Source organism: Fusarium poae, chromosome 3 (genome assembly GCF_019609905.1).
Source record: "Fusarium poae strain DAOMC 252244 chromosome 3, whole genome shotgun sequence".
Lineage (NCBI taxonomy): Eukaryota > Fungi > Ascomycota > Sordariomycetes > Hypocreales > Nectriaceae > Fusarium > Fusarium poae.
Genome location: NC_058401.1, coordinates 578,835 through 590,997, shown reverse-complemented (window position 1 = coordinate 590,997; position 12,163 = coordinate 578,835). Strand labels below are relative to the sequence as shown.

Genomic DNA, 12,163 nt, shown 5'->3' with positions numbered 1-12,163 from the left:
ATCTTAACCCTAGGTATTAATAGAAGTAATATATTAAAGATTATAAATCCCTAGTTAATAATATTATAAATCTCTTATAATAAGAATAGAATTTAAAGATTAATTAATTAAATTATTTATATTAAGCCTTTAGCTTTAAGCTTTATTATTTAACTTTTTCTAATAGTTATACCTTTAAGGCTTTAATTACTATTATTATATACTTTTCTAATTAATTAAACTAATTATTATATATAATTAATATATTAAGTATCTCTAAGAATATATTCTATACTTTAAATAGCTTAGCTTTTAACTTTCTTATAAGCTTCTTTTTAAGTTTTTATAATTATTTTAATTTTATTTTCTTTTTTTTATTAAATATAATTATAATATTTAGTTTATAAATAAAAGCTATTAATTTAATCTTTATAAAATTATTTCTTTTCTTTATTATATAAAGGTTAATAGCTTTTATATATAATTACTTTATATTTTTATAATATTTAATAGTTTCCTTAATAGTATTAAAATATATTTTATTTAAATAGCTATTCTTATTAATCTTAATATTAGCTAATATTATATTATATAAGACTTATAAAAGTAATTAACTATTTATAATAAAGGGCTAGAATTAATTAACTTTTATCTTAGTAAATATCTTTAATAAGTTATTAATTAAAGTTATAAAAAGAAAAAGTTATTACTATTTATTTAATATAATTAAAGCTTTCTTTATAAATTATAGCTTATATTATATTATATAAGTTATATTTTAATTAAAAAACCTAGTCTTAAAAGAACTTTAAATATAAAGAATTATTAATAAGTTAATTTATATAAATAAATTGATTTTTATTAAAAACCTTAAAAAAATTAAAAAAGCTTAAATAAAAGCTTAAAAGATTATAAAAAATAAAAAAGATTATAAAAGGTATTAAATTTCTTTAATTAATTTCTTTCTTTAAAAGTAAAATTAATTATAAAAATTAAACTTTTATAAATAATTTTTTAATTTAATAAATAATTAAAATTAATAAAAACTTTAAAGTTTATTATTTTATATAATAATTATATAATTATATAATTTTATTAATATTAATATTAATAAAAAAATATTTAATAATTAATTTTTAAAAAGAATAAAAATTTTTATAGTAATTATTATAATTTTAATTTTATAAGTTATAATATATACTTTTAAACTAGATTTATATTAATATTTAAGTTTAAAAACTATATTTTTTTATAAGTTAATTTTATATATATACTTTAGGACTTATACCTTAAAAATCACCTAATAAAAGCAGATTGCATAATGTTACCCCCTCGCTGTGGGCTGAGGATCCGTACTTTGTATGTGTTTTATTGTCTTTGGCCCAATTTCAATGGAGCAGGCCCCAAACGCCACATCCGAAGACCTTTAATGTGAGTACATCTCCTTTTTCCCTCTTTCGCCCATTCCACTAACGTTTCCGAGGCGCGGTTGCTTGTGACCCGCAGGTCCGACACAACAATTGCACACATTTTCCAAGCCGACATACCCTACGAACTCCTCGAGGCACTTAACCAGCCGACACTTGAAATGGAGAGCGTTGTGTGGCCGACGATCCAGCATATCCAAGTTCCATTTAAACCATACGCAAGCTTCCCTAAACGGATCATTATGCAGTTAATGGGCTATCAGCACTGTTCTGCTGTCGAAGCCCAAGCTGCGGTTATAAACCGAGGGGAGAAGCGGAAGTATGATAAGCTAGATTCAATAGAATAAAGAAAGAGTTAGTTTCCCAATGTAAACATGACAGGGCAGCTGCCCGATGGTAATCATGATACGCCATTATCAATGCTGGAATTGTCTACTATTACGTGCTTTATTTGACGTAAATAGATAATCCTCATTGCCAGGTATGCGAAGCCGTGTAGATGCAGATGAACCTTATATCCGATAAACCGTTCTTACAGTTGGTCGACTAGACTGGGATTACTGTAGATCGTAAACACCTCTCCTGCCATGTTTAGTTTCGAGGTCAAACCAGTTGGTCGCAGTGGCTTTCAATTCTCGGGACGGTCTTTGCCCGCAGGGATAGTCCTCGGGAGATTATCCAGACAAATCATCATTCACCGAGAAGACGATTGGTGGAAACTCTAACTACTGCTCTAGGTACGGAGCATCGAACCGTGGATATTGTCCAAAGCTCGACCTTCCGTGGAGAATGAGATCTACCAAGGCCCCCAAACAAAGGTACGGCCTTGTCAGCCCTAGTGTTGTCTGTAAGATACAGTGGAGATGTTTTCAAAAATAACAGGGGCTGGCCCTATGAATGCCGGATTCAGACGCTAAGCCTTCGGACTTTTTGTGTCTGTGCGACGACCCGAGCTTGATGCGGCCTGTCGTCTCCTATTCAGAGCGAAAAGTCCCAGCCGCTCGTGGACCTCTCACCCATAAACGAATCCTCAAGGACTGCGAGATTCCTGTGAATGATGAGTTCAGGTGAGGCGCTGCCAGCGCATGTTGAGAGTGGCAAAGTACGGAGATGGAACTCCCAGGACCCTGAAAATCATGGTCCTTCCTGTTGTGCTCTACTGGTGTCATTTCATCTGTCACTCAGGGTGATGGAAAGATTGCACAGTCGTCCGAGAGCATAGGGGGAGCTGTTATCCGTCTGTGCCACGTCCTGCCAGCAGATGTCGATAGCATCGTCAAGATCTTCTCTTTTTCCAAGGGCCTGATATCGGGCAGTAATGGGACCGGCCAAGTTTGCAAGAAAGAGGAGGTGCTTGGGATGATTGACTGGTGTCACATTTATGGCCTCGCGCTGGTTCTTTATGTTCTCTTCGATCACGCTGACCTCTCTTGTCTGCATGAATAGCTGCCCCAGCTTTGTTGAAATTTGGTCGAGAAGGGTCCCTCGATGTTGGTAAGTATGAGGAAGAGCAGCAATGGCGTCCCTTGAAGTTTGGATAGAATTCCTAAGACCTTGAACATTTGTCGAATCGCTCGCCGGGAAATCCTCATGCCAGTAGACAGAAAGATTGATTAGTCGCGCCGTTTGATTTGGGCGATCTTTTGGTGTTATTTTGACAGCTTCGGTAGCCATGCTGATCGCTTTGTCGAGATCGGGCATCTCTTGAAGTCTTCTGTATCGAATGAAGTGACGATGAGCGACTTTGAACATCTGATTTGGCATTTCGACGTGGCCATCCTGAATACTGCCCAGGATGGCTTGTTCGACTGCGATTTACTCCGGGTCAGACATGATATAAAACGGGTAGATATGGCTTCGGTTCAAGAGTTCAGAAACAATTTGCAGAAGCCACACTACCTAATTGCTACCCCGCTCAACTTCATGCAGGTAAGCTGAAGGTGCATTAGTGGCCCATTATTCAGGCCAATAGCTCCCTCGCTTATTGTAGTCCTGCAAAGATAACCCTACACGGAGTTAGATATTCTCACAGAGATAGCTAAAGCAGTAGAATGTTAATCCAGTTTCAATAACACATTAGAGGTACGCCGCTAGTTACTAAATACAAACTTAATTCTAAACCTTCGCCCAATGGGGATAAAAGACTAACTCCTATCTATTACCTGTATCTTGACCTGATCCCTACTCTCTGTACTCTTCTGCAACTCCTACAGTATCTGCAACCACATTCATAGCATCCATAGTCGCCTGGTAAGCATCGTGCAGAAGCTTACCTGCCTTCAAAAGATCCTCAATCCTTTCTTGCACAATGGTGTCACGGTATTCGTCGGTACCCAGAAACTTCAAATCGGCCCCTAACATCTTGAAGGCCTGATTCAGCTCATGGTATCCCATGCATTCCATAGGTAACCGCATCGCCTTCTCCATGTAATCCAAGGCCAGGGCAGCTTGAGTCTGAAGGAGTTCCTTGAAGAATTCGTTGAAAGCAGCTTTTCCATCATTAGCCGCATTTTGCACGTCGTTAAGGATGGCGAGCGACTTGTTCATCTCCGTGTACTGACCATAGGTAGCATGTGCAGAAGCAACAGCACCTACAAGTCCGACTGTTGGAGCAACATCATTTGGAGGTATACCGCTTAGCGAAGGGAGTTCAGTTACCACAGTAGCGAGAAAGCTAGCGAATGGTTTGTGGAACAGGTTGAAGGAAGCAAGTGCCGCGAATCCGATCGTATTGAGCCCTGCTTCGATTGCAGCCTTTTGGTGGCCGTCAGCCTTCTGGAACCACTTGGCGATTTCTCCCCCGTTGAGGTTAACCATGGCATTTTGGTAGTCAGAGAAATGCAATCTAGCTTCCCGCAGGTCTCCCATCGCTTCGAGGATACCCTGATTAGTAAGGCCTAATGAGGCACGTTAGCTATGGATGTAAGGGAGCAAAGCTCAAGGACCTACCTTGGCTGTGTGGTGATCTTCCGAGTCTAGTTTGAAAACCGTTGGTGAGGTTGCGAAGTCTGTTGGACGAGGCTGATGCATCATCGAGGAGAGCGAGCGATTCACTGCCAATATGAGTCTTTCCGAGCTCCTGGGTACCGAGTGAGCCTTCCTCATCAGCAGGCCCAAGCTTTTCATAAATGTTAATACTGTCGTTCTGCATATGGTTGAGCCACCTACACTGTCGAGAATAGATTTCAACCAGGGTAGTTGAGAAGAAAGCCCATTCAAAATGGTCTTGGAGTTAGTGAGGAGGTCACTTCCCTTTGGGATCCGCCCTCCCTGATACGCCATGTAAGCCAGGATCAAGGCTCCTAGCACAGGGAGAGAGTTAACCCCTGCGTGCAATCTGTTCCACGTTATCAACTTGTTCAAACAGTATACAATTCATCCTCACATGTTCCTGATCACATCCTCCTGGTATATCACTGAAGGCTTGATGAAGCGCTTCAGCCGAAGCTCCAGTGGAACGAAGAAAAAGGCGTGTGTATACTTCATCTTGATATGCTTATCAGCGATCGCTTCGCCGTTAGCTAGTGCATGGATACACATCGCATGAGGGGGACTTTGTATAATGGAGATGAAGTAGTCGTATACGATCGGTGGAGCAAACTTCTTGAAGATATCACGAACTCCAGATTCGGGGTTCCCTATAGGGCGGTTGTATGTAGCGATGCGGTGTACAAAATCGACCTTCTACATCAGCATCGCACAGGGAGTAGATACGGAAGGGCGATAGACAGACTTACCTCTACAGGGACGTAGTGGTCTCGAATTGAGATGCCAGCTGGTTCCACCACTTTAGCTGGACGAGCCATCCAGGAATTCAAGCCCCCAAGAGCCTGGGGGGAGAACAGACGGGCAAGTTCGCGGTTGAACTGGGGGCATCGTCCGCGCTCACTGTAGTGCCAAACTTGCAGACGGGCGGTGACTGGGAAGTCCTGGTGCTCAAGATCCATAGAGGTCTTGGCTTCCATAGTCGATTATCAGGCGAAAGCCAAGGAACAGACCAGAAAGTTGGGCTGGTGAAAGATTTTCTGAGAAGCGAGTCTTGCAGAGTATTCGGATAAAACAAGACAATGATAAGCAGATTGCGAACCTAATAAGTTGGGCTCAGGAGTTCAGGGGGAACTTGCAGAGCTTTAGATTCCTATGGATGGCCAGAACGTGAGGTTTATAAACTTTGACTTAACCAGACTCTATGAGACGTCGCGGCAAAGAGACAAGGCGTAGCGGCGACTGAGATTGTCAAGGACCCCCTTTTTGGTGGTCCACTGTAAACATGCTGACTGCTGTCCCATGTACCTATCTGTAAGCGAACCTATTGAGGGAGACATGTATCATTCTGTGTAACCACAGCCTGCACTTTGAGACATGAGCTGGGCGCAATCTTTGTCGTCTTTGTTGCCAACAAAGAAAGGCGGCATAGCCAAGCAACTAATCAGGGCACATGCCAAATCAAGGCTGACGCAACGGGGCCTCAGGCACAAAAAACATTTCTTTGTTTGTCGCAGGCCTTTAATAAATCCAACTCAGCCGCTCTCACAAGGGAATTAAGCTCCTTACAACATCATCTCCCTCCGTAACCATCAACAACAGAAAAGCACAATGGATTGCGATAATCATGCAGTAGGCGACAGTACCGCCCTTGTCAGCTCACACCAAACTGTCCAAGCCAGAGGTAGCTCTGGTGTGGCATTCTGGAATGAACTCTCTGCGTACCGGGCCACGTACAGTGTCTACGTGCTGTTTGAGGCCGACAGGCGATCCGCAAACTATCAAATGAATAAGTATTTTAATTATCTGGAACGGCTTCCGACCTCCATTACTGAGCTCAACGAGAATGGCATGTGCCAAGGTACGTGAAATCATGATGCCTGTAGCCCGAACTCTTGTTAACCTCCTCCCAGAGCTTTCTACCCGTGATGGCTTGGAAGCGAGGAGGAATATGTGGCGCTTGAAGATTGCACAAGACACCGCGGTCGAGGATCTGAAGAATCTGATCGAGAACCTTGACAAGATCAAAGAGCAGGAAAAGTCTGAAAAGAGAACCAACTCTCCAGCCGCCCTGATCGCATGGTGAGGGCACTCTGATCTTTGTATTGCACTTAGCTAACTCCATTACTAGGACGGTGGCGTGCTCCATCCTTGCCTTTGCTGTCCCACACGAGGTGTCATCCTCTGCCTTTAAAATTGGAGGACTCGGTGGCATGCTACTCTTTGCTGTTCGTCTGCTATGGAAGCCGTCGTCATTGGAATCGTTAGATCCCGTTCAGCATAAGCTTGAAGGACTGTTGCAGTCCTTCCAGGACGGAACAATGCAATATCGTGATCGGAACGAGGTTTTGATCGCGAAATTGAATCGTAAGGGATTTTAGCCTTCGAATCATGCAGTGGTCAAGTATTTTCGGGAGTCAAGTCTTTTGTCGCAGAATGCTATCTAGTTATTAGTCTTTATTATCTTGGGCTTCACTGGTTACACATCTCGAGATCATGCAATACATACTTTATAAACAATACTTTATAGATCTCATCTTAACTATCTGATAGTCTTTTAGTGCTTCTTTCCTCCCGTCTCAACGATCTTGTGTCTTCCACTCTTTTCCGTCTACGCCTCACTCTCTCTGGATCATTGACAATCGCGGACTGTCATATCTGCAGCTCTCCATTACCTGCAGCGTGAGCAAGACTGCGAAACCCTCACTGGCTGTTTGCCGCGCGACTTCAGCTCTGGCATGAACTAGAGTTAAGGCATGCCCTCACTGTTATCGAATTCATGAACCGATTTAGTCTCGCTGGTTTGACGCGAAAATGTCTTGTTTGCGCTCTTTGACCTCGGATATCATCTGTATCTGAGGACCTGCAACACCCGCATCATCTCCCTGCTTGTGCTCCAAGCGATAATCGTTGTATACGTACGTACGTTGATGACATGACTCTCGCCTTTGATTCAAAGTTCACTGGTTGCTCCGGTGGAGTACCTATTACCACATCGGCTGAGAGGGAGTAAATGCGTATAAGACGATTGGTACAAAACTGACAAGGTTTATACGCGGTCATCCACTATATTCCGGTAAAAAGTTGAATCTTGTCTTGACATCCCTGAGCATTGTATTTGGTCATCAAGAATCCTCGGGTCAAGAAGGAACCCCCATTTGCACAATCCTTTGATACGAGGGCTGACACTACTTGGCTGCTTCGTATTCGGATAAAGCACGTCCATCTGGTCTGCACTACCAACAACCAAACACCCCAACCAATAAGAACTAGTCTTTTTCAACGCGCAAACAAACAAAGAAATCATGTTTTTCTTTCATGTTTTTCTTTCGCACTTGGAAACCCTTCTCTTTCATCATCTTTACCATCTGTGATTATCCGAAATGAGTCCCAGACGAAGTGAAAGACTGCGAGACTTCGGTCACGACTCCGGTGACCATCATGATCATGGAGAAGAGACCGATAGTGACAGTGACGATGGACATCCCCTCGGTGGATCCAGCGCTACAACAGTGACCAGCAATTCGACACCAAACATGGCATCTGACAGCGAGATAATCGGACTGTCCAAAGTCAATCTCTCAGAAACTGCAGGTCATCGCTGGGCCAGGAACTTTTATTTATCCCACGTCATCCTTGGTTTGATGTTAGCGCTAATGGCACGACTCATCTTGTTCGGTCAACATTCTACGCCGCCTGTCATCGAAGTAATCCAACTTGATGCAATGGCCATCAACTTCTCTCGCCGTGTCCATAATATCCTCCCTAGACTCACTTTAGTCGCTGACAAAACTTCTTCTCTACCTGCCGGCTTGAACACTCTCGATTCCCCTTTTGGAACTACTCGTCTCGGTGTAGTTGAGCTAGTCCGCAGGCTCAGCCACTCTACCGCATCTGACATCAAAGACGCAACGCAGAGATCTGACATACCACGCATGAATCTTGTGTCGTATGAGAAGGTCCTTGATGCGGAACGACTTGTCGACGTACATGCTGAGGCCGCTCAAAAGGCTTGGGGATATATCGCTTGGCTACCTAGGGATTGGCTCACCATGGATCTTGACTCCGATTTACCGTGGTGGAGGGTATATCAGACTTTCTGGTGCGGCGGCACACTTGACGCTCTCTCCAGTCTTGAACAGACATTGGAGAGCATTACCGTCGAACAGAATGACCCATTCTTCCATCGTGTTAATATAACCCCGAGTCATTACTCCCATCGACTACCAGCAAAACTTACACCGATGGCGGAATGGGTTCTCCAGTTTTATTCGAAGCGCTTCAAAGCCGATCGCTGGATGGGCGGGTCCTGCGCCTTTCTCTCAAAATGCTCTCGATTGTCAGATGATGACTTTATTTACCCAGCCTGTTATGCCTTGTGGACGGAAAATACCTTCGATTTGCAACAACACTTTGAACGCACCGCCAGACGTACCCCGGCGAAACTTGGACCTCCCTATCCTTCTATCGAGCCCGAAGTGTTTATGGTTGCGAGAAGCGTGGTGGGCTTATATGTGGCTGCGATGCAAATGGTGGCACAAAACTGTGTCTTTTTATGAGTTGATTTCAAATGTATACTTCGGGACTTACGCCTCGAAAATCACCCAACAAAAAGCAAATGGTGGCACTCTCAAAACAAGCTGGCGTCTACGAGGCTGAAGAGGACGGATGGCTTCAAACGATCATGCCCCATATGCCTACCACTTCACCAGAGAACAGGACTGCCGCGCAGATGCTGCCAGACGTAGTGCTAGGCGTACTTTCTGAGCAAATCAGGCTGATCATGGAGGTAATCTTCGATATTCGTGATGCATGTGGGGAGTTAGACAATATGCAAGCCCTCATCCATGAGCTCTCGAACCCGGTCTCATGGGTTCGGTTTGACAGCGGCACCAAGACTATTAAACAGATGAAGCATCCACTCGACCAAGTCAGTTTATTACAGAATGAAGATCGCTTGATCCGGTCGCAAACGAAGGAGATGTTTCACCACTTCTACGCCTGGGCGGAATGGGATGAGCAGTGGAGAAAAAGGGTACATGAATTTGTGTTTACATGAAATAGTAGTGATGACAGGCAGGTGTAACCAAGACATGAAATTGGCAATTTCTACTCTTAAACTTCTCTAGGAAGCATTTTGAATGGGTCGGTCTTGTGTTTGGTCAGAGTAACGAGAAATAGTGATGAGATTACTGTTGGCAGCAAATGCTCATATGTGCGACCCTAAGTTATGAATGATGAATGTATATCGTATTTACAGTTAATCCACACAACTCGGCACTACCATAACGGGCCTCATCTATATATTTTTGCGCATGTGATCTTGGTGCGGCTCATCCAACGATATAAGAGGCAAGAAACGGATACGAAAGAAGCACTGATATATCAAGATATTAACCACACATTATTTTAGAGACTTTATTATTCATGTCAAGGTAACAGCGTCACCAGCTTCCTAGATAATCGAATTGGCCAATTTATAATAATTCATAATTCAATCAACTATCAAAATTCAAAATTCAAAAGTCATGCAACTTGAACACTTTGTAACTATCACGCTCTCAAGTAACCCATCTCCACACCCGCGAGCCTCTCTTCGTTTTTCCGAACCCATGCTTCATCCGGCTCATCCCTAATTGAACGCCAAGCCGCTTCTCCTTGGTCAGCCTGAGATTCCAAAACATCCGGCACATCAGCCTCAATAACTCCCCATATTCCGTTTGTGTGCTGCGCCCATAGACTCTCCTGTCGGGAGATGTTCGCGTGGAGTGTGTGAAACGTGGTGACAGCCCGTGAGATAGCATGCCCCAGGGCGGTTGTCTGGGGTGTGATTTGTTCCAGTGTAAAATTGACTGCATCTAAAAACTTGGGGTCCGATTTAACTGTTAAACCTCTTTTCCTCTTGATTTTTCCTTTTTGTGCGAGCAACGCTTCACGCGCCCGCATCAGAATCTTCTCAAGGTCTTGCAAACGTCGGAAACCAGCGTCCAACGTCTCGAGATGTTCAAGTACGGCAAAGTTTTTTTGCTTTGTCTCGGCCCAGTACACATAAAGACTCTTGACTTTGTCATTTGGCGTACTGTCATGGCGTATCCGCCAAGCGTAGTAGCGAGGTGATCCGCCAGCCAAAAGCACAGCTGCTTCGCTTGACAAATCTTTCCACGTCTTGGACCGAGGAACGCTGCTGAGTATTTCCACCATATCCTCGCGCAGCTTTGACTCATACCCTGGGAGACTCCCTCCGTCCCACTCTCCGAGACCTCTTCTGATTTCGCCTAGTTGTTCATCGAGAACTGGGAGCAGCGTTTCCGGCCTAATTTTGTAAACGGTGGTGAGGATAGGCACAAGAGTTTCGCGCCATGTGGCGTGATCGTGCAGGATTTGTGTTGACATGGGAATAACATCTGGAGATAATGTCGAAGAGAGAATCCTTGATTGACGTTCAATGATGAGAGACTTGTACAACACGTATCTGATGCCAAACACCTCCCCAAAAAAGAAGAGGTTGAGGATGGTGAACCAGGTCCAGAAGATGAGGCGGAGAATACGAAAGACATGAAAATGATTGTATGGACTGGAACGTCGTAGAACCAGAGGGCCGGACGGCCCACGTGCGGAAAAGAGATCCCAAAAAGAGGGTTCAGGCATTGTAGAATCAGCAGTAATGAGTTAGTGGAAGAATGGATAGATGGTTGTGATGATGAAGGAGTAAAAGATAACGGGTTGAAGTAAAATTGTCAAAGGGTTATGGTGGTTTGGGGGAACAAAGAAAATGAGTAGAGAGTATCAGGTACTTGGTGGCTGGCTAGATATGAATGGTCAAAGAGGTAGTGTGTACTTTCTACATGACGCCTCGGGTTTAACGGGTCAATATAACCTGGTTAGTCGACTCGAGACTACCTATTCAACTTTCTACCATGAGCTTGACCATTTCTAGCATCTTAGCGACTTGTATCGCTGTGTTTCTTACCGAGTATTGCTAAACCCTGCTCCACCAATCGTCTCCACGAAGGCTCAACTGTATACATACCCTACAGTGGTTTCAATACAACCGCGATTTTATTAGTACTCATTAAGACAACAACCTCATTCTATAAGTGCAGACTTGATTCGTACAACTACTAATATAATAATTTGGAGAAGTATTTTTAATTTAAGTACCTAGAATTGTCTTATTACCCTGGAGGTTACAGTGTAGAATGATATATTTTTATCAATGTCTAATAATTAACTGGACAAGATGAGACATAAAACTAAGTTTAGGTCAGCAAATAAGCCCAAATGTAGTATTATCTTTTATATCCTATCATTTTGATCAGGAAATAATTTATAGACCAGTTGAATGCTAGTTTAGTCTCTGGACTCCCCCCTTAGGTTAATTGTTCAAGTTAAAGAAATGAATAGAGAAACAAGTGACGCCAGCTTCAATAGCGGTTTAGCCAGGAACCCCTGCTTATGAAAACTTTGCCAGCCTACGACGGCGGCCGTAGATATTCAAGTATTTATCTGGGACGTATTCGTCAACTCATCAAGGACCACCGTATCTGTTATAAGAGAAATGTGAGCGATTGTAGGAGTGCATAGACCTCAAGGCGTGCCAGCGAGACTCTGAATTATTTCAACTTGTTAAAAAATCATAGCAGCCATCGCCCGGAATGGAGAATTCACTGAGCCGCTGTTCCTAATAAAGGTGGTGAATAATTGCGCGTTGGTCACATGACCGCGCGTTTGCTTCCACAAAACGCAACAACGTCCTCGTCACCGGATACCAA

At 43.2% G+C, this 12,163-nt stretch overlaps 6 protein-coding genes across 6 annotated transcripts; 3 read left to right on the top strand and 3 right to left on the bottom strand.

Moving 5' to 3' along the window:
* Positions 1-2,576: 2,576 nt before the first annotated feature.
* FPOAC1_007568 (uncharacterized protein) lies at positions 2,577-3,170 on the bottom strand (the record flags this gene model as incomplete). Its single annotated transcript, XM_044852020.1, has 1 exon — positions 2,577-3,170. One exon carries the CDS (start codon positions 3,168-3,170, stop codon positions 2,577-2,579), a length of 594 nt encoding a protein of 197 aa, XP_044704690.1.
* Positions 3,171-3,587: 417 nt separating this feature from the next.
* Positions 3,588-5,371, bottom strand: FPOAC1_007567 (uncharacterized protein; the record flags this gene model as incomplete). Its single annotated transcript, XM_044852019.1, has 5 exons — positions 3,588-4,303; positions 4,356-4,524; positions 4,575-4,743; positions 4,792-5,090; positions 5,144-5,371. 5 exons carry the CDS (start codon positions 5,369-5,371, stop codon positions 3,588-3,590), a joined length of 1,581 nt encoding a protein of 526 aa, XP_044704689.1.
* A 631-nt stretch (positions 5,372-6,002) lies between these two features.
* Positions 6,003-7,138, top strand: FPOAC1_007566 (uncharacterized protein; the record flags this gene model as incomplete). Its single annotated transcript, XM_044852018.1, has 4 exons — positions 6,003-6,252; positions 6,305-6,473; positions 6,523-6,758; positions 7,056-7,138. The coding sequence occupies 4 exons, from the start codon at positions 6,003-6,005 to the stop codon at positions 7,136-7,138; spliced, it is 738 nt and encodes a 245-aa protein (XP_044704688.1).
* A 636-nt stretch (positions 7,139-7,774) lies between these two features.
* Positions 7,775-8,950, top strand: FPOAC1_007565 (uncharacterized protein; the record flags this gene model as incomplete). Its single annotated transcript, XM_044852017.1, has 1 exon — positions 7,775-8,950. The coding sequence occupies one exon, from the start codon at positions 7,775-7,777 to the stop codon at positions 8,948-8,950; it is 1,176 nt and encodes a 391-aa protein (XP_044704687.1).
* Positions 8,951-9,009: 59 nt separating this feature from the next.
* FPOAC1_007564 (uncharacterized protein) lies at positions 9,010-9,450 on the top strand (the record flags this gene model as incomplete). Its single annotated transcript, XM_044852016.1, has 1 exon — positions 9,010-9,450. One exon carries the CDS (start codon positions 9,010-9,012, stop codon positions 9,448-9,450), a length of 441 nt encoding a protein of 146 aa, XP_044704686.1.
* A 494-nt stretch (positions 9,451-9,944) lies between these two features.
* Positions 9,945-11,039, bottom strand: FPOAC1_007563 (uncharacterized protein; the record flags this gene model as incomplete). Its single annotated transcript, XM_044852015.1, has 1 exon — positions 9,945-11,039. One exon carries the CDS (start codon positions 11,037-11,039, stop codon positions 9,945-9,947), a length of 1,095 nt encoding a protein of 364 aa, XP_044704685.1.
* Between the last annotated feature and the right edge of the window lie 1,124 nt (positions 11,040-12,163).